The following is a 26,543-nucleotide window of genomic DNA, read 5'->3' as shown; positions in this document are numbered from 1 at the left end:
ATATCCTACTGTTCAAAAACAATAATGAAAACATTAGGAATTCTGAGGATATGGAAAGAATGTCTGAGCATAACAAATAAAACACAAGAATAAGGAATGAAAATGCTGAGTGTAAAAGCAGCACAAACATCTTGCCATCATCTTTTTCATTGACTATGTCAACTGTGTGTGTTTCCATGGAGTTTCATCAGCCTGTAAATGAGCCTGTACTGTCTTGAAAAACATGAAGTAAGCACAATGATATCCAACTCAAAAATAATCATAATGGAAGGAGTGCAGTATCTTCAATTGCAAATTGTAATGATGCAAAAATAGCAATTAAAGCAGATAAATGATTCCCCACTCCCTTTGAAATGCTCAGCTTTAAGGAGTGGGGAATGTCTCTTCAACTATAGCTTGTTTTATTGCAGTGGGCCATACATTTACCAAAGTACAAATGATTACTTCATTTGATTGTTTCTCATTGGGACACGTTTTTAGTTAAACAGCAGCTAACTATGAACATCAATTTCAACTTGAATGTCATTGCTCTTAGGGGAAATATGTCTTGCATTCAAATCAAACACAAAACAAGAGTTAAAGAGGCAAAACAATGTACTTTGTGGAGGAGGTGGGAGAAAGGAGAACAATGGCCAAGCTGTCATCATTGTTGTACAACATGCCCCCCCCCCCCCCTCCAGGACACCCTGTCAGACTGCATAACCACCACAGCCCCTGGTAGACCACCACACACAACAACACAGACTATAACACCACTGTTGTGCAATCTACTATGTTGATTCTACCACTGGCTGCCTAATCTGTTTGTACCACCCAATATCTGTAACAATGTTAATAATAATGTTATATAACATTGTGCAATATACATATAGTAAATAAAGTATTTGCTATGGTTATCCTGCAACTACTTAATTTCTTTATACCTGATTCACTTATTTGTTTGTAATGCTTTTTTTGTTAAGTTTATATACTTTCAAAGAGTAATTATTATATAATTTTAAAATCTGTACTCATACGTCCTTTCCACTTTCCTACATATTGTTTGATTTGGTCTCTATCAGTATTTATTCTGATTCTTGAGAGACAGCAGAATATAAAACTTTGAGTACAATTTGTGTTATAAGCTGTATGATATTGTTATTAAAATGTTCTTTGTCTTTAAGGGGCATTATTGTGTTGTATTGTGTTGGATTGGGTTTACCCTTTCCTATAACGTTCTTGTGCATGTAAATGGTCTTCAGAGGCTAAAGTCCCACAGTTCCTCTCCCACACACTCTCCCCCCCATGCCTAAAACGCCTTGATTGGACTATTTTGTTTACATCCATAGTTAGTGCTGCTATTGGCTAGTGCTTCAACACATTGTACATGACAGGCTAAGGGGCGGGACATCTATAAGCGGTTGACCAATCACAACAGAGCCGGCCAGTAATCAGAACAGACTGGGCTGTGGTTTCAGACGTAGGGTGAAAATAGGTGCTGCAGCACAGGCACTATGAGAAAAATAAAGCACTTTGTGAACATTAAAGTATGTAAACATGAAAAGTAGAGGAACAACAAAGAATTAGAAAACCTGAACATTAGCATAATAGGGCTCCTTTAAACTCAGACTACTTAGTGAATGCCCTCTTTCTGCTATTTGTATCCCTCCCTGACTACACTGGTGGTTCTATTTCTGCCTCTAATCACATTTACAGGACTGCTTGCTCATGCCCTGGAAGACGCACAAAGAACACGTTTAAGAGGTCAACTCCAGATGGTCAATTGGTTTAATGAAATCTGAAGTCCTTTTCAACGCAACTCAATTATTCATATGCAGGTCTGCAGAGAAAGGAACAATGACACAATGTTACTGTTGTCCAGAAGATTTATTAAAACACATTGAACAAATACACAGAATACAAATAAAAAGATGACAATTCACTTTTTCATTCAATTGCTATACAGCACAAATATCAGAACTTTTAACACTGCTTGGAGCTCATTGTCGGTAAATGCTAGATACGCTAACGCCTCCCCAAAGTGAACCGTCAGATCAAACGCTTCACATGCTGTGCATTCGCTGCAGCAAAGGTGCCTTTTATCAGGGTCTTTTGGTAGCTTTTGAAGCCATGTTAATAAGCATGTACATACATTGTTAACATATTTATAATATTAGACTGAAGCATTTTTTTTCTAACAGACATTACATTCATACTGACTTCAGTTTGATTGCATTTCATTGGAGTGGCGTGTTTTTGACGTTCTCTCGCCGCTCCAGGACATGATTTCGATTAATGAGCACATACGGTGCCCTCTATGGCAACACCATCCAGCAGACATTCATTTTTTCAGTTCCATACGTAGATCTGTATGAGATGGATTTATCTCTGAAAAATCTTTCAAGTATTTACATTTTTCTGAGGTTCTATCCGTCGAGCAACCTAATACATGTCATGGTCGATTATAGATGGCATGAACAAAACAGCACTGATAAACACCAACAGAGAAAAGCACAAAAAACTCATGATGCACTTCAAGGTTCATTTCCTGTTGCTTTAAAAAAAATCAGTCTGAGAATGTGTTGAAACTGAATTTAAGAGGGGTTCCAGTAACACAATATACTGTAAGTAAGTGAAAACGGGACAGAGGAAAAGAACCTCAGGACAAGAAGTTGCAAAAAGAAGAGTAAGAAAATACACTCACCAACTCTGTACAACATTACCTCTTCAGTTTGAAATAGTCCAATCACAATCGTCGTCCCGACAAAGTTAAATACGTGCTTTCAATAGCTGTTATAATACAAACATCTAATGCCACTTGTCTTTGGAAAAAATAAAAAAAGTCCACAATCGAGAAATGCCTTTGTAGAAATAAAGAAAATATAGTAAGCTTGAGTTTATAAAATACTGTTTCACTTAGTGGACTGCCACTTTAGCACATAACAGTATGGACAAGATATGTAGCGATACCATGCTAACGTGTGTTCACAGGAGGTAAAGCAGTAGGCAACAACGAACAGTTTGAAAAAAGCCAAAACATAACTCACGAAACAGGAAGTGAAGACGTTATGCTGAGAGAAATTGGTCCTTGGAAAGTCAGATTATTCCTGTAAATATAGGTTTAGACTGTTAATATTTGTATCTTTAGTAACAGTACAGTACGGTCTTCACCTCTGAGGAGGAAATACACTGCATCCAAGAACAAAATCATACTGGAGTATCTTCTTAAATGGCACCAAATACATCTTATCTTAACTAACGTAAAATGAAGCAAAGCTAGTTTTGCAACAAATACTAGACTTAAAGTGACATTATGCTATAAGCACATGTGTTTTTATTATGTTCTAACACTGAAAGGGAACTGGGAAAGTCCCTGGGATGTATGTAAGAGGGGGAAAAGAAACTGTCCACTGTGTTCTCAGTTAGGCCCGAACATTAAAGCCCTGTATGTTGAGACCAGAAGAGTTCCTGTTTATAGTGCAGTCCCACTGGTCATGGCCCCGGGGTTTAAGCTCTACAGCCACTACTAACATTCAAATATAAGAAGAATCACAAATATTGTACCATACACAGAAATGCTTCTCTGAAATGCGTTTTAAAACCATTCCTGCACCTTCTTCTTCTCTGCGCCATCTTCATTTCGCCAGGCTTCTGTATACATATGTTCACTATGATTAGACCTATGTGAGGTAAAATAAACAGCAGTCTCTGAGTATGTACAGTACAAGAAGCCAAACCCTTGCTGGCACTGCAGTCAAGTTTATCTGCAGGTTTTGCGGAGATTACTTACTCCGAATTTCCAGTGGGTGGCAGTCTTTAGAGGATTCAGACAGACTGTGTCCAGCTACTGCATACATGATGAGCGTTTTTGATGCTTTCAAATCAATATCCACTGGTTACTACATGAATGACAAAACACATATTCATTAAAGTAACAATACTGGCCCTCAGGAAAAATGATCTCCTCTCAAATGATGAGCGAAGTCTTCCTCAACTCCACTCCTCTTCACAGGGAATTAGCTCCGTTGGGACGAAGTCACAGTGTACAGGGAATAGGCAGATGAGAAAGCAACATGGCGTACGCAGAATGTCGAAGATTAGAATGAGCCCCAATCAAAAGCATCATAATCTCAAATCCAAATTTCACCTTGAAGCGCGAGGAGAGAAATTTAAATCCTTTTTCAGAAAGAAATCTGATTCATTTTCCCTCCTAATCCTTAACTCTCCAGCACACAATAACAACAGCAGATATCTACTTCTATGAGATCCTTGAAAGATACAACTGCAATTGTTAGGTTAGACACATCTGCATTAATCAGAGAGCTGGACTGTTGATTGTAAGTCAGGAAGAAGCAGGAGAAAGAGAAGGGGGAGGAAATGGGAAGCCGTCATCCGTACAGAATCCATCCCTGGGAGTTTTTCTGACCTCAAATCAGTTTTACAAAGCTTGCCTAGTCCTCTATGCAGATGACATCACTCGGTTTGCCTGATTTGAGGTCAGGCGTGGCCACGTCTCTCAAGGAGTCAAGTGACTTCTTATCCAGATGGCTTGTAGGGGGCGGAGGGCCATTAGAGGACACTAAAGAGGAAGAAAGATGTTATATTTTAGTGTGTAAAAGCTAAATAAATATATATGTTTTGGCATATTATAGTGAGAATTATGACAAACAATGATTCAGTGGTTTTCAAACAGAGCAAGCACTTCTTATTAAAAATCAAAACTGAAAGTGAGCATACCCAAAATGTCTGCAAACCCTCATTGTGTATGCAACTAAGGTAAGTAAGATAGGTCAAAGTTGAATAAGGACGTCGGTCTGTCAGCTGTGATAGATAGGACAGTTTGGAAGAGAAAACAAAAGGAATTGGAATTATTACTCAAATAAGTTAAGCTCACCTGGGGCTCTGTTTCAAACATGAATGCTGGTGTTTCTTGCCCTATCTGAGGTCTTTGAGGGTGTGAACTGATATGATAACTGTCAGGCTGTTCAGGGTCCCACGCTCCAGATCTCAGTTATTCACTTATACACTCTAATTACTACATATACAAATGATCAAGATAAGACCTACATTATGATTAGCCTGCATGATCTTTTAATTGAATTACCCCTGACATTGTTTCAATTTAGCAGCCATCAAAAAACGTAAGTCATAACCTCTACCATCGAACACATTGGCATATGTTTAAACTGAATGCAAGTCATTCGTTTCATTAGTTACATTTCTGGAAATGTCTTCTTTATGTTGTGTCCATAATGCAATATAAAGATACTTGTATTGCATTAAAATGTGAATATAGCACTGTATAAATATAGTTGTACGCACTCAAAAGGATTCATCATCCTTTGTAACAATGATAATTACACACTATAAAGTTATAATGGTTTCTAATGTCAAGTACTTCATAATACTTGTCACTCACTGATATTGTTTTTTGCAAGGCTCATAGTGCATTTTAATTTCAATAGTTGTCATTCATAATAATTACTTTAAAATGCCATATACTGTAATGCACAGTAATTATATCTCATATTGAGTATATTTATATAACCCATAATAGGAATTCTGATCATGCATTATATCCATGGGCTTGCAAAAAAACCTTCAGTTTAACCTGTTGATATATTTTTAATATTATAAAGCATCATGAATATGTATGAGCGTGTATAACTATAATTATATAGCACAGATTTTATAATGCATTATAGACGTGGGCACCATGTGTTATCAAAATATTTGATGTCTAGTCTATCAGAGCTATTGATTAACTATTCATTTCAATAATCAAATATTTATGAATTAAAATGTCATTAACAACCTCCAGGCGCAGCTGTGTTCCTTCCCCTATGATACAGCACCCTACAGTGAATGAAGATCCTTACCGCTGACGTAGGGTCCCAGAGGCATCTGGCTGAAGTTGACCATGGCCTGAGCCCCCGGTCCTCTGAAGCCCCCCCCAAAGCTGCTGCTGTACATCTGGGAGCAGCCGAACCCCCCCTGGCTGAAAGGCTGGGAAACAGAAATATTCAACAGTTATGCAATTAAAAGTTAGGATACCCCTACCCAAGTAAAAACAAAGCACAACCATGTTTTTATTAACTATGTCATTTACTGTAAGGAATTCTTTTCTGTGAACATATGGTCCAAATTGGGTGATATTCTGATCCTTATTTCGGAAGATAAATCAAACCACTATTTTCGGTTATCGGAATGATCCAAACATCTACCAAAATAACTCATTTTGCAGAACAATATTTTTGATAAAACCATCTTTTATGGGGGTCATGTCATCCTGCTGCATTAAAATGAATTACATCACACCTCTATGTGACGATAACAAGAGAGTGCCACAGCAAAATAATTATTCTATACAACAGTGATTTAGTTCAAGAAAGAACCAGGAAGGTAGGAAGTTAAAAACACAAAGTCAGAGAAAGTCCTCGGTTACGGCAAAAGTTGGCATAGCAACCGAAAAAGCACAGTCACGAGGATTTTCAGCGTTAGGCTGTAATGATCTCTTGTATAACAGAGAATAAAACAAACACATTCAGCTCTGATGAACAGGTGCAGCAGAGATGAAAGTGATGAGACAATACAGCCTTTGTTAAATTCTCTGGGACTGAACCGTGGAGCTCAGTGGGGAAAGTAAACAACTTGAGGCAGACTCTTTTTTTCCTTTACACCTGGGGAAACTCTTCCGTGGTTGCTGAGTCGTGGATACACAGCACTTTTTTGGGCCATAGCCTTTTTATTTCTGAAATGTACTCAGCCCTGCACACATTTCAGTCCGCTTTGTTTCCTCACCAGCCTCCACTGCATAGTAATATGCTGCCAAGAACAAACCATTACAGCATGTAGTAACTAAAAACTTATTTTACAAATGTGATCGCATGAATCGTTCCTATATTATTGCAGATCTGCAGCTAGCTGGCGTAGCTTACCTAGTTATTCAAAATATACTGATACAAAGATTACAGCTATGAAACACACTAACTCTGCCAGGTGTTTTGGCACATCTGTTTCTTTATTAGCTTAGTTTTTGAAACTGCAGCACGTTTCTCTTAATGGAAATGTTTTGGGGATTTGTTAAGGAAATCAAACAGAACTTTCAAATAAGTGATAACTTATTCAATAAAATATTCGATCCCCCTAAAAAATACATGTAATAATATATTATAACAACTTCAATGTTGAAAGAAGAACTGAGAATATTTATGCCAAATTAAGGTACATTTTATTTTTATTTTAAATGTATAATTGAGTCTTATATATTTTTGTAGTATTTTTTGTTTGTTTTGAAAATACTTTTTCTATCAACTGTTGTAAATGATAACAAAATATATATATATTTAAAAAGATATATAAATGTATCATGGATAAATGAGACTTGGAATATACAGTTAACCACAATTTCTAAGAGCACTTTTGGACAAAGATTTCTTAAATTCAAGATAACACCAGGTGAGGAATAAATCTATAAATGATCGTTTCTTGAAGGGAAGAGAGTTTTCTGAAGACCCTCTGACCTTCTTGCACTGAGTCCCTGCTCACCTGCTGTGGGGGGGGCTCGCTGCCCCGGCTGGTGAGGCGGCTCAGGATGCTCCGCTCAGACATCTGGAGGCGGCCAGACACCGGCGGGATGCGGGACAGCATGTTGGGCAGCCGGGTTACATCAGCCTTCATGTCACTCAGAAGCTCCTCCAGCTGGTTCAGCACTGTAAGAGAAACACACACACACACACACTTCATACGCGGATACTTTTTACTTGTTAACTCTCATACAATACCCGGAGGTTTTTGAAATCAAGGCTAAAAAACCTTTCTTTTTACCACAGCTTTTCCAGAGGTCATATAACAACATTCTAAAACAATGTATTGCTTGTAAAGCATCTTTGAGCAATGAAAACATTTGAATATCATGGCTCTATTGTGACATGTTTACATACTTTAATGTTCACAAAGCTCTTTATTTTTCTCATACTGCCTGTGCTGCAGCACCTCTTTTCACCCTCTGTCTGAAACCAGAGCCCAGTCTGCTCTGATTGGTTAGCTGGCCAGCTTTGTTGTGATTGGTCAACCGCTAAGAGATGTCCCCTTAGCAAATCAGGTACCATGTGTTGGAACGCTAGCCAATAGAAGCGCAATTGTTACATAATTATGTAATTATGTTACACAGAAGCGAACAAAGGAGTCCAATGCAATGGGGGCGTTTCAGGCAGGGGGGAGTGTCTGGGAGAGAAACTCCCTCTTGAGCAGTGGCGAGCCGTCAGGGCCCTCTAGGCTTTTTTAGCTATATTTTTCATTAGTTTTACCAAAAAATAATTTTATTTAATTGTATTTAAAATAAAATGTCCAAAGAAATAAATCCTTCGAATCTGCCTGTTCAGTTTCTGTTGGAATGTGAAGGGTTAAATGAAAGAAGCTCGTCTGGCCCTCTCTGCAAGTTACTGTCCTGCTGTACATGTAAATTCACAGAGTATATAGTATATAGTAACTCAACGAGAGAGTAATGTCAAATGACAGTACAATTGACCAATCATATCTTCCCTCTAAATGGGTGGGCTTTATTTTCACGGACTTTATGACAAGTTCCGCCCGCTGTGAGGTCTATGCATGTGTGTTATAGGGTCCTTCTCAGGTCGATTAAATGGAATCCTTGCGTCCCTCATTTGCGTCGTTTCCCTGCGTTTAGTCCCTCCCACCAGGGAAGCATGGAGAGATTGCAAGGTGATGGTGATGACATTGTTGCGAAATTATTAACCGAGTCATTTTCAAGATTGAGTTACAATGATAAACTGGAGTGGCAAAGGATCAGCTGCATGACCCGCCATCAAGTGCTTCATCCAAAAGGACAGGAGGATGGACTTTGTGTTTCAGTGATTTGATCATCAAAGGTAGGCCTAAGTCATTTTCAATGTGGGCCGCCGTGCCGACTTAATTCATTTGTAATTGTTACTTGGCTGTGGGTGCTCTGTCATGATAGGTGTTTATATAAATGATGTTGTTTTGTGTGGTCGAGGGTCGCTGTCATTGATGCGTTTTGCACCCCGGTGTGTTATAACACAATACAGGAAATCCTATTAAAAAGAGCGAAAACAACCTCTAATAAATGTAAGGTAGTAAAAAAACTGTGAGGAAATTAAGCACTGCCAAGAACAAAATGCCATAAAAATGTACTAAGGGTCACAGACAAGAACCTTGTCAAAACATAATAATTGAACACCTCTGTTTTAAACAGTTTTTGTACTTGGCCTCTTCCCACATTTTCATCCTACTAATCACAGTAAGCTTGTTTTGACAGTGAATCAAATTGACACATAATGAAGCCACTGTGTCAAACAGGAGATTTACTGGCTGCTACTAAATGTTTCCAATTTAAATAAACATGTTTTTTTAAGGGTTTTCTACTAATATGTGTCAGTATTTTGTATTCTTATCAGGTTGCTTTTCATAATTGAAATAGTCTTAATTTAAATGCAGGTTTTTTACTTATTTTCATTGATGACGGTAACAAAAGAAAGTTGTTTTTTTGCTGCAGCAATTTGAGTACTGCATTGATTGTAATACTAGCTACAAATATATATATTATTCAAAATGGGAAAAAGGAGTTAGTATCGTATTAGTTCTTAATGAAATTGTTCAAACTTGATAATAAGGGGGGGATTTAACGTGATTAAAGTTTCAAAACATTTCTAAAAAATATTATATATGCGGGCTGACAGATGTCAAATAAAACATTTATATCAGTTATTTTGACCTTTAAAAGTCATGTTTGACGGATTCTTTTCCCAGTTGTCCACCTTTTGTCAGCTAAGGCATACATTCTGACGATGAATACTTTTTTTCACTGGCCAACCGACCTTTGTGCAGCACGGCGTTGGCAGGCTTGTTCCCGGCCATGGACTCTTTGGACAGGTGCTGGTGGGACTCGGCCAGACACTCCACCTCAGCGAAGCGGGCGTTGAGGGCCATGGCGGAGTGGCTGGGGTCCTGGGTCATGTTCAGGTACGCTGCCCGCCTCAGCTGCTCCTCGATCACCAGAGCCTGCTCCAACAGCTTCACACACAGAGGGAGGAAGTGTTTTCATTTCCATTCAGATATAACAAATCCTTTAATCCTTCAATTATTTCAGCCTTCAGTGGTTATTTTGAATTATAATGATTGCCTTAAAGCGGCGTGCGAGGAACTTGTTCTTCATCTCGAGGTAGTTGCCCTTATGAACCTCAGTTTTGAAGGGCTCGTTCAGAATAGCATAACGCGGGTCATTCTGGATGTCCTGCCAACGAGCGTAGCCGTGTCTGAGGTACAGTCAGGGTCAAGGGAAAGAAATACATGCAAAGAAAAATAGAAATACTTAATAATAATAAAGGTAATAATAATTGTATTAATATTGATAATAATACAAAATAAAAATAAATAACAATAGTAATAATAATAATATAAATAATAATAATAGTAAAATAATATTAATACAAATAATAACAATATAAAAAATTCTAATACGAAAATGTATTGAAAGAAAATTATGGTAATGCTAATAATAATACAAATTAAAGAGCTAATATGAATCCTAATAATAATAATAACAAGAATAATACAAATTCTTATATGAAAATTAATAAGAAAATAATGATGATAGAAATAATAATACAAATAATAATATAATATAATACAAATTGTAATACTAAAATGAATCATAAAAAAAACCCAATTAAAATAATAATAAGATCTTTTACAAAACATGTCATACAAGCATACACAATAACACAATACATGAATAAAATACAAAAATAAGCTGCATTCAAAATAATTTGGGGAAAATACAAAAAAACTATAGAACAGAAAGCAGTGGGAACTGGTGGAGTTATGATGTGTGGGGGGGAAGTTTCAAAGGAAAGAGCAAGCTTGAAGAGGTGGGATTTGAAGGCTTGTTCCTAATAAAGACAAAGATGGTAGGGGGTAGACTGTCTGATGTGGTTGGGGACTTCAATAAAAAGATGTGGAAGGAGTAGTTTTATATAACTCCTCACACGTTATATCTATATATATGTTGACTGCAGCTTCCCTCAGGCCATAAGAAATAAAATGTCTTTGCCAGATGCATCGCTCCTCGCTCCTATATCTGGGAAAGGATACGTTACGATGCCGGCTAAGAGCCAGTAGTCATGGCGACGGTGCCAGATGTCATGCATCTTTCCTGAAGACAGCGCCGCTCGCTCCTCAGTCTGCCAGAGGGTGTGCAGCTCTGACGGCAAAAAGTAAAAAGACAAAGCGTTTTTTCACCACAATAAAAAGTCACATTCAAGATGTTTCCGGAACATAAAGAGGAGTAATGTAACAACATAAAGAAGATTCACGACAAAACAAAGCTGTTTCATTGTAGCACCTGAAGTAAACAACCTGTAGTGAGACACTGCAGCACACAGTCATAAAAGACAGAGACAAGGTAACTACTTTAACACGACATGAAAATGTGAGGGAGTTTCACAATGTCCTCCTTTTGGAAAAAAACATATTAAAGGGTACAAGCAGTTTCAAATAAGAGATTTGTTTTCCTTTCAATCACTTAATTACTTTTTCTATTACAGTTCTATTCAATTCATGCTGAATGAGGGAGTGGCTTTGTGAGTCCAAGACTTCAAAACTGTTGTATTTAAATATGGCTTTCAGACTTGAGAAAGAAATAAACCCTAAAAAAAGTCTAATTGTTCTCTGAGTTTTCATTATTCTTCGCTGTGTATTCATTTGACGGTATCCTCACAACAGCCTTGTCTCTTCTGTGTGTCCATTGTTTAAAACTTCAAAATATTACAAACCAATATTATGGAAATGACTCATATCATATTTGACTCTATGTTGGTGTTTTTGTCTTTATTTTAAATATATCCTACCTACGGTCACAATACAGACAGTAGTTTGAACCTTTTTATCTTATTGATCTTCCCTTCTCTCCTATGAGGAAATTGTGTTATAGATTTTGACGATTTAGTACAGAGACAATAACATATATTTTCAACAGCTCAGTCTCATCCCCCCTGACATAGACAGAATTTAGCTGCAAGTGAAGTCAATGAATGCAACTCAACTTATTCACGTTAAGATAATTGCATATACGTTTACAAGAGGTACAGGAGGAGGGGATTACATTATACTGCTCAGAAAATGTACTTTAAATCAATTTGCATTCTCTGTTAAAACTGCACTGAAATGGAACAAGCCACATGCAGTTATTTAAAACTCATTTGAAGACAGTTGGTTAGTCAGCACTAAAAAATGAGTTGCACTTTACTGTCCTCTGCCGGTCTGTTCTGCTGTAACATGTAGCTTTCTTTTTGCTATGATATATATATATATGTTTATCTCTTTGGTTTAATAAGCATGTCCTGGATTGGGAGTGTCCTTTGCTTGCTTCTGTAACATAGTGACATCACTATGTATCACTCACACTTCTTTTGGCTAGCACTCCAACACATTGTACATGATAGGCTAAGGGGAGGGACATCTCTAGGCGGTTGACCAATAACAACAGAGCCGGCCAGCTAACCAATCAGAGCAGACTGGGCTCTGGTTTCAGACAGAGGGTGAAAAGTGGTGCTGCAGCACAGGAAGTATGAGAATAATAAAGAGCTTTTTGAACAACATATTATTTTTAAAATATAATTAATCATTTTAGGGTGGCTCTTAAACATTTCTCGAAGGAACTACGGCTGAATAATAGCATATTGGTTTATTAATGTGCATAAGTAAACTAATGAAAACTGTTCTTACCTGTAAAACCTCCATCAGCGATATTGAACATGAACTTGACTTTGTATCCATTTTTGTCCTCCTTCCTGCTGTCATCCATCTCGTCCAACATGTCTTTATCTCCATTTAATCGACCCTCTAATGCATCTTCACTCTTCATATCGTCTGCCACAGCTACATAAAAGACACAACCATCTCTTTAAAGAAAAATCTATGTAATGGACTACCACTTAGGATTCATTTGTGTTACAAAAAGCACAATTATTGCACCTTATATATAAGGATTCATGGCAATTATACCTGGCTTACTTTCTTTGTCTTCAGTTTTTGTCGAAGGAGAATCAGTATCTCCTTTTTCTGAGGACTTTTCTGGTTCCTTGCTGGGCTCAACTGTGCATAAAAAAAGATTTAATTAAACAAAGTAGCAGAATAATAAATATAACAGCTAATCATCATGCAGCACTCACTTCTAGGCGAGGTTTGACTGGCTGATAGCTCTGGCTGTTTGGAAGCAGACTCCTTGGAGTTGGCAGATGGCTCAGTCTTCGCAGAGGGCGACTCGGTTCTGTCCCTCTCATCTCCTGTTTTCTCCTCAGAGCTGGCCTTGCTCTCCTCGCTGTCAGCCGCCTTCTCAGGTGCAGACGCTGCCTCGGCACTGGAAGACTGCCGAGGGACAAACAGACAGGGAAACAGGAGGAGAAACAGTGGAAGTTGGTAGAGGGCAAAGTTCAAAGGTGTCTAAGTTTGACAGTATCTGAGGATGATGAGATGTGTGCAGTTAAATAGTGATGAGGAGATGGATAAGACATTAAAGAAGAACTGAATGACAGTGATAGATGGAGGGAGAAAAAAAGGACTCACTTCCTGTTCTGAAACTTTCTTGCCATATTGCTCTGTGGTGTCCTTGTCTTCAGCAGCACTCAAGAGAGACTCAGGCTTCTCTGCAGTCCAGAAAACAACAACTTTTTAGCAAAATGTCATCCTAAGTATGAACTTCACCTTATATTCTGATAAAAACCACCCAGAGATTTGACCCTGACCTGGTGGGATGGGGGTGCCCGGCTGCGTGGCCACAGGGCTGGCAGGAACAGGCGTGTTGGGATCTGAAGACAAACTCTCCGTCAGTTTCTTCAGCTCCATGCCGATGGGAATCAGGTCCGGAGAACTCAGCTTCCCATTTACATGCTCAAACTCTTGCACCTGCAAAGAAGAGATTGGATCGACAAGTAAATAAAGAAATCCTACTCTACATGGGATTGTAAAGAACAGTTCATGTGGCAAACTGAAACAGTCTTTCAGTTTCAATGTATCTGTGTCTGGTTACACCAAGTCTTCTAAGTCCAAACTAAGCCTAGTTTCATGTAAATGTTGTTTTAGTTTATTACAAATATCTCCTTTAATTTAATAATGGTAGAGCTGGCCCCATGTGTTGGGGCTTGGTCCCGATCGATTGGGTTCAAATCCAGTCTGGGACCATTTGCTGCGTGTCTCCCTCTTTCAACACTATCACATAAAGGCACTGGTTCCCCCAAATAACAAAACAAAATATATTTAAAACATATATATTTATATATACATTTGTCAGTGACCATGGACAAAAGTAATTTATTAAAAACATCAGTCTTGTACAAAAAACATCCACTACATACCTTGGGGTGAAGAGATGCATTGAACCAGATATAGCTAACTATAAAGCAATCAACACCAATAATAGATCAAAATCACATTTTGCCATTCAAATATTGTTTGTTAGGTAAGCGTTATTGTACATGTATCCCTCATTCTTAAATAATTGTAGCTACAAGCTAACTATGGAACACATTTCTGTGTGTTTAGATATATTAATAAAACAAAGACATAGCAACATTTACAATGGACTGGCGGGTAAACTTATAAATATAAATTAGCCCGTTTAATCTGTAGCTACTAAAAATTAAGCTTCAACTTGGTGATGCTACAGTTATCTGCAAGTTACAATTCGGACTGCTTTTGATTGGACAGTGCTCCGAATTTAATATACAATTTTCCCACAAGTTAAGTTATTTTTAAAGTGTAATGTATAGACCACGTTTTACCTATTTAAAACTCGCTTAGTTCCTTCACATAAACAAAAAATGCTCAAGTGCACAAACTCCAGAAACCTTTTGTTAGTCGTTTTGTTTCCCAGGTGTATAAGCTACATGGGAACCAAAGCTAACAAAACATCGATACCTGTGGTTTGTGATGTATAAAAGAAGGTTCCTAAAAAAAGATGTTTCCCTCTTGCCTGCCTCTGCCTGAACCGCTTGACCTACTTCCTCTGATCTCACAGCGCTGCAGCAGAGCGCTTGGTATTCTGAGTTAAAGACGTCTCGGGGAGAAGAACCCGTACCTTCTTCCTGACGAGGGACATGACTCCGATCCTGGTGAGAACGTGCTGACGAGACAGTCCCTCGCGTGGGACTCCGTCAGCGAACGTCTCTGCTCCGTCTGCCCCCGGCTCACACAGATGTCTCATGAACAGAGACACATAGGCCCTGATGGGAAAGAAAACACTTTACACTACGAGATGTTTTGAGAGAGAGGTTACAGGCACGAACACCAATTTAAAAAGGTACCGGCAGGAGAAGCACAAGAAGATTGTAATTAATAGTTAGTTTCATGAAAGGCAGTTGAAGCAAAACAATTGCCGAACAGATACAACAGTAATCTTATTACATATTTTATTAATGTAACCGTAAGGGAATAAAGTTACATATTTTTTGTATCTTTACAACGTACTCCTGCTACATGTCAACCGTTACTCCCGAGGCCTGTGTGGTACTAGCACCCCCGTATAGTAGTTAAGTATAAATCCCGCTTTAGCAGCAATGGCAGCACCACCATTAGTAAAACCCATATTTTTAATTGAGTAATTATAGAGCAATAGCAGTAGTATAGTAGTGATAGCTTTATTTAAGCAATTATAAACACATCTCAGGGATACTTGCTGTCTCAATATCTATTTATTAGGGCTGTCAGTCGATTAAATTATTTTGTATCTGTTCTAAATGTACCTTAGAGGAATATTTTTCAAGTTTGTAATACTAACATATGAGTGGACAAATATGCTTTATGCAAATGTGTGTTTATTATCATTGGAACAATGACAAATATTCTCCTGAATATTCTCAACACAACAACCTGGAACCTCTCTCTCTCTCTCTCTCTTACACTCTCTCCCAACCCTGTGTACTTCTCTGCACTGAGCCAGTTGCTCAAACAGACAAGCCTGTTTACAGTTGTCGGCGAAATGCCGCTCCTCTGTCTTCATAACAGTCAAAGCATGAGACTGAAGTTCCCACTGTGGGTCAAAATAATGAGCTGTGATGTGCAGTCGACACGCTGGATGCGATCCGAATGATCTAACGCAGCCCCTCGTCCTCCACAATGTTAAGCTGTAGCCACCCATTTAGCTATCACTGTTGTTGTCCAGGCGTCTCCCCGGCAAACTTTCAAGCGTGGTCTGCCGCAAGCGAGTGGCAGGATGTCAGCATCAGCTGTGTGATTGGCTTGCTGTTTAAAACACCTTATTTTGTATCCATCTCTCGCTAGAATCTCCCACCATCCAACTAACAACAACAACAACGTCAACGTCAAGCCTTTGGGCTCTGAAACTACGGGGTGGGCCGAGGATAAATACACATGCGTTAATCGCACGTTAATATAATTAGTGGCGTTAAAAAAAAATTGCGTGTTATTAACGCGTTAACTTGACAGCCCTACTATTTATGTAATTTTTGACTTTCTAAAGTGAGTAACCCTGAAATCGGAGAAAGACCGACCTTTGCAAACTTTATATGAGCGTTCTGTAGCTTTGCCCTGGGCTAACCAATTAAATGTGGGGAGTGAGTGAAATAGTCTAGAGCTACCTCTCTACTAGATGTCAGGTCGCCCTTGACTTTAAAAAGTTGCACTGTGTGAAAAGAGGTTTTTAATGCCAACGCCGCTTTGTGGATCACAGTTGAGCTGCATGAAGGCCTCACCTGAACTCACGCTCGCTCTTCCCTCTCAGGTCTCGAACCAGCCAATGGGAGTTGAAGGCGTCCTGAGGGGGCATGCCCCAACGCATGATGGCGTTCAGGAAGGCTTTCCTCTGCCGGGCGTTGAACCCCAGCACCTTGTGATGAGAAGAAACAGCTTTAGGCAGAGAATGTAAGCAAAACAAAAGGTATACTAAAAAAGGGTATATAAATTGTTTTATAGCAGAGTAAAATGTTCTGATTGTTGTTGTGTAAAAGTGATATTGCATTGATCGTAATTCTGTCCCAATTGCCATTTTTAACAGAGTGCTGGGCTCAGGATCAGCTGCAGGGCAGTGATGGCACTTTGTGACCCTGCTTCACTGACCAAAAATATAAACGCAACACTTTTGTTTTTACTCCCATTTTTCATGAGATGAACTCAAAGATCTAAAACATTTTTTATATACACAAAATAACCATTTCTCTCAAATATTGTTCACAAATCTGAAAAAATCTGTGATAGTGAGCACTTCTCCTTTGCAGAGATAATCCATCCCACCTCACAGGTGTGGCATATCAAGATGCTGATTAGACAGCATGATTATTGCACAGGTGTTCCTTAGGCTGGCCACAATAAAAGGCCACTCTGAAACGTGCAGTTTTGCTTTATTGGGGGGTCTGGGGGGGTCCGAAATCCAGTCAGTATCTGGTGTGAGGGGTAGGATTAGGGGTAGGGTTAGGGTTAGGGTTAGGGTTAGGGTTAGGGTTAGGGTTAGGGTAATGTTGTGAATCGAGTGGCCCATGGTGGTGGTGGGGTTATGGTATGGGCAGGCGTATGTTATGGATGACGAACACAGGCCACTCGATTCACAACATTACCCTAACCCTAACCCTACTCCTCACACCAGATACTGACTGGTTTTCGGACCCCCCCAGACCCCCCCAATAAAGCAAAACTGCACGTTTCAGAGTGGCCTTTTATTGTGGCCAGCTTAAGGCACACCTGTGCAATAATCATGCTGTCTAATCAGCATCTTGATATGCCACACCTGTGAGGTGGGATGGATTATCTCGGCAAAGGAGAAGTGCTCACTATCACAGATTTTTTCAGATTTGTGAACAATATTTGAGAGAAATAGTTATTTTGTGTATATAGAAAATGTTTTAGATCTTTGAGTTCATCTCATGAAAAATGGGAGCAAAAACAAAAGTGTTGCGTTTATATTTTTGTTCAGTGTATGAAGCCCATCCCTTAATTTCCCATTATTAGGCACAATTTTACAGAATTTAGAGACACAGTCTTGCCTCACATTACATGATGCCAGTAAGGCTACTGCAAACAGGGTTAATACTACTCTATAAGATGCATAGGATCAGTGGTTGGTAGTAATATGTTATATTAACTCTATTACATTAAGTATTTTTTCAATACATTGTACTACTAAGAGTAGTTGTTTTGCATATTTAAGTTAATTAAAAATGTAAAAGAAATGTACTTCTAGTCTGTTATATGAAACGTACTGATAAAGTTAGCCTTGAATATACTTAGACTCAGCTGAGCTCACACACACAAAGAAAAATGTCCGAGATGTAGAGCAAATGTTATTTATCATCCAAAGACACTCGACATCATGACCATCAAGAATATTTAAATCTGGGGAAAAAGTGATACATTTAGGGAAATTCATCAGATCCTGAGAAGTCCTTCAGGAAAACTTTTTTAAACCTTACCAAAGGAGTACTTTTTTTATATGAATGCTTTTACTTCTACTTGTGTCAATTTAGTATAGTACATTTTACTTGAGTACAATTTATGTTTACTCCCCCCACCACTGGAGTACTTGCAGCCTGTAATTCATACCTCAATACTGCCCCCAACCCGTGCCAGTAAGGGAGGCAGAGGTTTGTCCTTCTCATTCTTCATCTGCCGACGAGAGTGTCTGCGTCCTCCTACAGATAATAAAACCAACTGCACTGTTAGAAAGACCTCCAGTGTCTTACTAGTTCAGGAATACCTTGTGTGAAGATGAAGAAGTGTTGTAGTGTGGTGTCCCACCTAAGAGCATAATAACCGTCTGAAGGTAATAAAGATTTTTTTTTTTTCGTGCCGCCTACCTTCAGGCCTCTCCTCGAAATCTTCGTCCTCGTCCTCGGACCCCATGGAGTACTCCGACTGATTGTCTGAAAGATCATCCTGCCACTCTGAGCCACACATCAGATAGAAACAGTACATTGCATTCACTTCTGTTGGTGGCCACCTGATGGCGCCATGGCACTGCAGATTACTACAGACCACTACAGCTCAACAGGCGCATGTTGTCCCGCCTTCTGAAGTGAGGTGAGGGTTCACTACTCTGCCAGGCAATCACTTTAAACTCAGAGGGTACCCTTAGCTGTGATGGGCTTTGAAATATTCTCACTCACAGAGCTGTTGAACTGTGGCAATCAGGGCCCTGAAGCTACTCCTAAATGTACAACTACAGGATGTATGCCAATGCAATAGACTAGAAACTGTTTAACTATGAGAAAGAAGCGCTTCAAAAGCCCTTTGAGACGACTTTAGGCCCAGTATAACACACTCTTTGGCAGAATTAATGGAGGTCAACTGCCCTTGTTGAGACTTAAGAGGATTGAATAAACATTGAGATTAATTTGCTGTTCTTGCCTGAACTGATTAACCAAATGACTCTGTGTCAAGATATTGTCAGCTTGTTAGCCCACTAATGAAGCTAAGCATGTGTGAGCATGTGAGGAGTGCTGCTCTGTTATTGGATTAGCTGATTGGGATGTAAACTGGATGTTGAAGTTGATCACATGTTACAACAAGAGCTGTTGACCTGCACTGACGCCCGCACAGAGGTCGTTACACTGCTCTGTATTTCATTATCATACAGAAACACACCTACTATCTTAGCATAGGGCTGCACAATAAATGACAAGTTATTAAAATCGCACAACGGACTGGTAAAATATTTGGTAAAGGCAAATATGCGGAAATATCTGAATTAAAGGGGCCCTATTATGCTAACTTTCAGCTTCATATTAGTATTTTGTGCCTCTACTGTGACAGGTCTTTTTTCTCATACTGCCTGTGCTGCAGCACCTCTTTTTACCCTCTGTCTGAAACCAGAGCTCAGTCTGCTCTGATTGGTTAGCTGGCCAGGTCTGTTGTCGTAGGTCAACCGCTTATAGATGTCCCGCCCCTTAGCAAAATAGGATTTTAGCATTTGCAGACCGTTTACATGCAAAACAACCTATATAACATACTACAGGAAAGGGGAAACCCCCAAGAGCATAATAGGTCTTCTTTAAGATTATGGTACTGCAGTTCAAACGTAATAAGAATCATTAATTGTTAGAGAATCACACCACTATCATTTCAAAATATTTTTTGTTTAAAAAATGATCATTCCCTCTAATGTCACCAGTCACATTGCATATTGCAATATAAATCAGCATAATTGCAATATTTTTTTCAAAATTGTGCAGCCCTTTACCAGCAGTTTTCTTATAATGTGACCAAGAGTATCAAACCATATACCTAACTATAGTGTTATTTGTACCAAGCACATGTGCCTTCATTATGGCAACAGACTGATGTTATATTTTTCAATGACATCTTGAAAGCTTCCATACTGTACAAATGTGTACAAATAAACTTATCTACCTGGCTCAGAATCTGGCTGTGTAAATCTTATGCTCAGCTTTGAGAGATGCCCTGCACAGAACAGTTACGGTGTCAATCTTTAAGCTGATCTGTTTAGCGGTGATTGGTCCCAGAATGCCATTCAAAACACAACATTTACTTTTGACTCATAGAGGCAGTACTTAAAGTTCAGTAAAATAATTTGGGGAATACAAGAAACTGATCCATAAAATAAACCCAAATCCGACCTTAATTGAAGGGTTTATTATATTGTTAGATTAGAATTAGAACATAATGGCTCTTCTTTCTTAGACATTTTATTTTTGGCTTGCCACCTGTCCATGAGCCAGCTCCAAAGCTGATTGGCTAACAATGTTCTGGTTTCTTCTGAAATCTGAATCCCATGTGCTCTTGTGTCTACTAATTATTTTTCAATATGGTGAAGAATGCCAAATTCTGGCACCAATGTGTAAAAATAAAAGTGGCACTAATGTAATATGGTTGTTGCTACCAAAACACAGCCAGGAAATTGTTATATGTGCCAATATTAAATAACAAAAGTTAAGAGATGATTTTGCTGAATATATTAGGAACAGCAAGAAAGCCATTTAGTGGTGATGGAGAAGCTCTGTGTGTCTCGGACAGTCTACCTTGGTCCTCCTGGGTGGTGTCGTTGTAGTTGACCTGCTTCCGGATGCGTTTGCCTTTCCCCAGGTTGCGGGCCAGGTCCTCCTGCTGCTGCTCGTAGTGGTGACGGAGGAGTTTCTCCCAGAAGTCCGGATCCAAGTTCTCCTCCTGCTTGATAATCTCCCGCTCTACCTCCTCCTGCACGTTGGCACAAAGACAACATTCTGATGTTTTATACTACATAAATCACTGTTTGTTTCCAAGTAAACTACTTCTTCATGACAAAATCATCAGACAAAGTATATTCTAACTTGTTTTAAACCAAATTCCAAAGTTAAAAACCAGCTGCTGACTCTTAAACGTAGAAGCTCAGGTGTTTGAATTTTCATAACTTCAATTATTATATAAGCTACACCTTTATTCAACCCCATTCATCATGCTGAAGAACGTTGCTATGTTCTCACCTCTCCTTCCTCTTCTTTCACCACATACTGAGCCACCTTGAAGGAGCTCAGGTACTCGTTTGTGTTCTGAATCTCTGTGTCTTCGGTGGTGTCCCGACTGCGGTCCAACAGGTTGGAGATGGCGTCATCATCGTAGTGAATCACATTTCCCTCTTCACAATCTTTGTTGTCACCTGTGGATCAGATGCTCTTAGTTAATGGACAAAATGAGCACACACATATACAGTATGTTTGTCCATGTCTAAAGTTTTGACCTATTCAAACAGTGATTTGACCTTAAATGAACAATTATGAGTGACTTAACAATCCAAAATAAGATGGACTCCATGGTAATTTGTTATGTGGTACACTTGTTTCAAGTCCTTTAGTGCCTTTCCTGAGATCAGCATCATCTCCAATTTGACTTTCTCAGTCATTTTCCAGAAATGCGGATCTGCAGAAGCAGTTTTTGGCAAAAATTAAGAATGCTTTTTCAAGAAAAGACTAGGGCTTCTCAACTAAATTTCATCACATACAGAGCAAATGGAAATACCCTTACTGCTTTTAAAAGTAACAAAGAAAGCAGATACTTATTGAACCTCCAAATGCTCATCAAAGTCTCATTTGACTGACATTACATTGATATTTAATGATGATTTACTGTAGCAGTAGCTATAAAGCTCAAATGGAGGTGCGAAAAAAATGTCTGCTTTAAGTAATTTACAAAATTGGAATATGGTGCTTAGACAAACCCATGGCTCGTGCTGCTTCTATTTCATCTTTGAAAAGCTCCTCGGTGCCGAACTTGAGGATATCGTCCAGTTCCTGTTTGGACATGGATCCAGTTTTGGAGCCCAGGCCGGGCCTCACCACCAGGTGGGTCAGCATCATCTTCCTCTTCGCCACCTGAGTGATCCGCTCCTCCACCGAGCCGCGCGTCACAAAGCGATAGATCATCACCTTCCTGTTTTGGCCTATACGATGAGCCCTGCTGAAAGCCTGGGAGAGTGGAAAAGGACTTACAAGAGATGACATAGTGGTGAACAGCAGATAATATAAAACTATTAGCTCCTGGTTAAAAGCCACAACGCAAGCATGTCTTTATTTGAAAGTATCTGAAAAATGAATACTTGGATGTCATTGTGAGGGTTCCAGTCCGAGTCGTAGATGATGACGGTGTCAGCACTCGCGAGGTTGATGCCAAGACCTCCAGCTCGAGTTGAAAGCAGGAAGCAGAACTGCTGAGCGCCGGGGGCTGTGACAAGGAAGGAGAGGATTGTTTGTGTGTGACAGGGAGTGAAAGTATCTATAGATAGAGAGATTTCAGATGAACAAACTCACCATTGAAGCGGTCAATGGCCTCCTGCCTCAGGCCTCCTGTAACTCCTCCATCAATACGTTCATATTTATAACCCTCGAACTCCAGGAAGTCCTCAAGCAGATCCAACATCTTTGTCATCTGGGAAAAATCATAATACGGGTTGATTGACCTTTGAATAAAATAAATGAAATAATCTGCACTCTCAAAATCATTAGATGTCTGAGTATGAGCTGGCATTGGCACTGGATTAGATCAAATATGGATGGCCGGATTTTAATAGTTTCATGGCCTCAGTATAATGAAGGCTGTGGCTTCCAGCTCAGAAATAATATGTATTTGACTATTACCTGAGAGAAAATGAGAACTCTGTGTCCTTCGTCTTTGAGTTTCCTCAGCATTTTCTGAAGCAGCGTCACTTTTCCTGAGGACTTCACCAGTTGGTTGCCATCATACGAGCCGTTGGATGACACAGGAGCTTCCTGCAAACATAAATCCAGGAATCAACTGGAGAAATAAATGCATACCTGTTAAATACAATTAGTTTAAGCCACAGGATTTCCGACCATTTTTTCCACAAGCCAAAATTGCTGCGAACAGGTTGTTATCTTGTGTGAAATCTCAGCCTCGGGCTCTCTTTTCAGGGCATCGACATTCAATTTCATCACTCAAAGATTTTGCGCTCAGCATTTAAGATCAAATATTTAACCGTGTTTAAAAATGCAGCCGTACCACAGCAGCCACTGGGAACAGGTAGGGATGGTTGCAGCACTTCTTCAGGTCCATCATAATGTTGAGCAGCGACACTTGGTTCCCTCCACTTTTCGAGTTCAGAGCCTCGAAATTTCGTGTCAAAATGAACTTGTAGTATTTCCTGCGGGTCAGATGTCAGAAATCAGAAAGAATCAAGGCAAGAATTATAAAACGATAACGTGTGGCAAAAAAAAGATTATTATGGAAATTACAAGCTAGTTTCATTTGATAGTATTTAAGACTTTACAACATGCCAAGTTAAATGATATTATTTATAAAAATGCCATCAGAATGAATGTATTGATATGAACTCCAAATCACGCCCTCACTATCATACAGTACTTTGTATGAGAAATATGTAACTGCTTACAGCTAAAACCTAAACAGTGAAAGTAAATGTGTCTCTTATTTCTAAGTGTTAGGAACTTATAATATGCTCTGGGTCAGAGAGCAAACATCTGAATGAATCAGGATAAGACTTAAAAAAAACAGCACTTTTTGCAAAAACTCTAGGATGCAATGTTGCTATTCAAAGTATGGTAGTGCATGCAATATTCTAACTGTGAAGTGGAGATTAAAATCTAGAGTCAACTTAAAGTTAATGGCAGTTAGGACTTCACAACCTGCATAGTGAAATAAAGTAGTGCAGACGGTACTTTAGCTATAGTATGGGTAATGTGTAACTTCCAACAGGTGACACAGGTTAACCGTAACAGCATTTTTAATAGTTTTCAATTTCCTAAATGTTCCTATTGAAAATGGTCACGTTTCAATGTGTCGAGAATGTTTGATTGTTTGAGGCCTTTATACCATATTGTATCTAAGGTGTATAACTAAGAAATAGTTTATATTACAGTAAATGGACATTTTAAGAAGATTTGCAAGACAGCAGCAAAACAGAGTATCAACTACTTCTTCTTCTTCTTCTTCTTCTTCTTCTCAGTGGCTTACTTCTGCATGGGGCTGAGCTCCACCCGGACGATCAGCTCGGTCTTTGAAGGCATGTTCTTGAAGACGTCCGCTTTCAGCCGTCTGAGCATGTGAGGGCCCAGCAGGTCGTGGAGCTTCTTGATCTGGTCCTCCTTAGAGATATCAGCAAACTCCTCCAGGAAGCCTTCCAGGTTACTGCACAGATCACACGAAGAGGAATGTAATGATCAAATTAAGCCAGTGAAAAATAATTCATATTTAAATCAAACCTTACAATCAAGCAACACAAGGTCTGTCTTTACATCTAAGTGGGGATATAATGGAAGCACCAGCATGCAAGATTACATTTGATTTCATTTCAGTTAGCTGACGCTTTTATCGAAAACTACTTGCATTAAACCCAGAGAATAAAAACTCAGAATAGCAAGAAAACTGTCAGTGCATAAGCTTCAAATGAGCCAAACCATGTGAAGTGCTGGAGCATTGGCTTTATATACTCCAAACCTTGTTAAAGTGCTTTTTTTTGGCGTTTTCTTTTTGTTCTGGGGCAACAGAGTTGGAATTGGAGAAAGTGGGGAATTTGAAAGATGATGAAGGAGAGAGGGAGGACTTACTTGAAGCGTATAGGGGTGAGGAAGTTAAGCAGGTGGAACAGCTCCTCCAGGTTGTTCTGAAGAGGAGTCCCAGTGAGCAGCAGCTTGTAGTAGATCTTATACCCGTTGAGGATTCTGAAAAACTGCACCGGACATGAGATATGACACACAATTCTCAAATAAAAACGCAATGACGCATTTGACAAACTTCACACAGTTTTACCTCATGACACATTTTCTGTCAGCCTTTTTATGTCATGGATAAGTTCATGCACAAACATATCTGACTGTGCCCCAGCTGCTTTCCTGTTGTTTTGCGACCCGGATAATATTCTTGCTGTTTCCGAAACAGTGCCAGAAACGCTGTCTTACCTTTGATTGGTTGTTCTTCAGTCGGTGGGCCTCGTCCACCACCAGGCAGGCCCAGGTGATGGAGCCCAGGATGGCCTGATCGATGGTGATCAGCTCGTAAGAGGTCAGCAGCACGTGGAACTTGATGGGAGTGTCTTTCTGCGAGGGGACGGAGGAAGAGAATGTAAGTTTGACACATTTATGTTTGGTATCAAATTAGGGCTGTACAATTTGGAAAGAATAGCTTATTCTAATCATTTTGACTTATATTGCAAATCCAATACAAGTCAGATATTGAGTGGATTGATCATTTTTGCATCATGTTTCTCATTATCTTTCAAATATATAGTTACATATTTGTGGAAGATCTGTACCAAAACAAAACAACATTTTAATACAGTAGAATACAATTTCTAGGCCATGATACCTCTCTAGCTCTACAATATTTAATTCAAAATGTTATTTAATTTTTTTAGCCTTTAACTGATGTTTTGTTTCCTGTGACTTGAATGTCACAATAGTCCATTTCGATTAATTGTGCAGCCCTCGATCAAATCCTGGATGAAAAACAATTGTTTGCGTTTTTTCTTAAAATGAATTATTGTATTGAGTGAGAGTTTTGAATTACCTAGGTTCAACTTTGCAACATTTTACATCATTTTTATTTATCCCAAAAAAGGGTAAAAAATAAAATTAAGAACAAAGAATAAGAAACAGTTGATGAAAGCACATATCATTTTGCATCCCCACTCACACATGCATGTACAAACAAACACCCCCCAGTCTCCATCTTAGGTCTTAAAAACATAGGAAGCAATTTACAGGTGTTTTTATTTTTTTGGAGAGAAAAGTGTTCTTGCATGTTCTTCCAGTAGGAAACAGCTGCGTGTTCACCTTCATGCGGAACACCTTGCGTCCGGACTTCACGGCGCTGTCCTCGAAGGTGAACTCGTTCTCCCTGATGATCGCCCGGCTGTCTTTGTCTCCGGTGTAGGTCAACACGTAGAAGTCCGGAGCCCACATCTCAAACTCCCTCTCCCAGTTGATGATGGTGGAGAGGGGCGCACTCACCAGGAAGGGCCCCTTCGAGTGACCCTAAGGAAGGGAGGGGGAAAAACACGACAAACTACTTTTGCAGCACAGTGGAAATATATCAGGGTATATGCAGGAATCCTG

General features: G+C 39.2%; 1 protein-coding gene across 5 annotated transcripts in view; it reads right to left on the bottom strand.

Annotated features, from left to right (window-relative positions):
* Positions 1–1,847: 1,847 nt before the first annotated feature.
* Positions 1,848–26,543, bottom strand: part of chd5 (chromodomain helicase DNA binding protein 5) — a 66,796-nt gene continuing 42,100 nt past the window's right edge. The window contains exons 15-41 of one of the 5 annotated variants that reach the window (XM_034205613.1): positions 26,262–26,462; positions 25,389–25,526; positions 25,038–25,159; positions 24,445–24,618; positions 23,473–23,614; positions 23,091–23,222; positions 22,764–22,881; positions 22,553–22,677; positions 22,175–22,421; positions 21,444–21,616; positions 21,003–21,177; positions 18,822–18,908; positions 18,568–18,656; positions 16,728–16,861; positions 15,095–15,239; positions 13,764–13,923; positions 13,585–13,664; positions 13,191–13,386; positions 13,024–13,113; positions 12,745–12,897; positions 11,113–11,221; positions 10,142–10,274; positions 9,837–10,032; positions 7,528–7,691; positions 5,859–5,985; positions 4,717–4,800; positions 1,848–4,558 (exon numbers count right to left, since the gene is read on the bottom strand). In XM_034205613.1, coding sequence (XP_034061504.1) covers positions 4,751–4,800; positions 5,859–5,985; positions 7,528–7,691; positions 9,837–10,032; positions 10,142–10,274; positions 11,113–11,221; positions 12,745–12,897; positions 13,024–13,113; positions 13,191–13,386; positions 13,585–13,664; positions 13,764–13,923; positions 15,095–15,239; positions 16,728–16,861; positions 18,568–18,656; positions 18,822–18,908; positions 21,003–21,177; positions 21,444–21,616; positions 22,175–22,421; positions 22,553–22,677; positions 22,764–22,881; positions 23,091–23,222; positions 23,473–23,614; positions 24,445–24,618; positions 25,038–25,159; positions 25,389–25,526; positions 26,262–26,462 — 3,660 coding nt within the window. In that variant the 3' untranslated portion in view covers positions 1,848–4,558; positions 4,717–4,750. The remainder of the gene's footprint in view (positions 4,559–4,716; positions 4,801–5,858; positions 5,986–7,527; positions 7,692–9,836; positions 10,033–10,141; positions 10,275–11,112; positions 11,222–12,744; positions 12,898–13,023; positions 13,114–13,190; positions 13,387–13,584; positions 13,665–13,763; positions 13,924–15,094; positions 15,240–16,727; positions 16,862–18,567; positions 18,657–18,821; positions 18,909–21,002; positions 21,178–21,443; positions 21,617–22,174; positions 22,422–22,552; positions 22,678–22,763; positions 22,882–23,090; positions 23,223–23,472; positions 23,615–24,444; positions 24,619–25,037; positions 25,160–25,388; positions 25,527–26,261; positions 26,463–26,543) is intronic. The other 4 variants (XM_034205611.1, XM_034205610.1, XM_034205612.1 and 1 more) reach the window with 4 other exon arrangements.

Source organism: Gymnodraco acuticeps, unplaced genomic scaffold (assembly GCF_902827175.1).
Source record: "Gymnodraco acuticeps unplaced genomic scaffold, fGymAcu1.1, whole genome shotgun sequence".
Classification (NCBI taxonomy): Eukaryota; Metazoa; Chordata; class Actinopteri; order Perciformes; family Bathydraconidae; genus Gymnodraco; species Gymnodraco acuticeps.
Note: the sequence above shows the minus strand (reverse complement) of the source record. Positions and strands in the feature narration are given on the sequence as shown.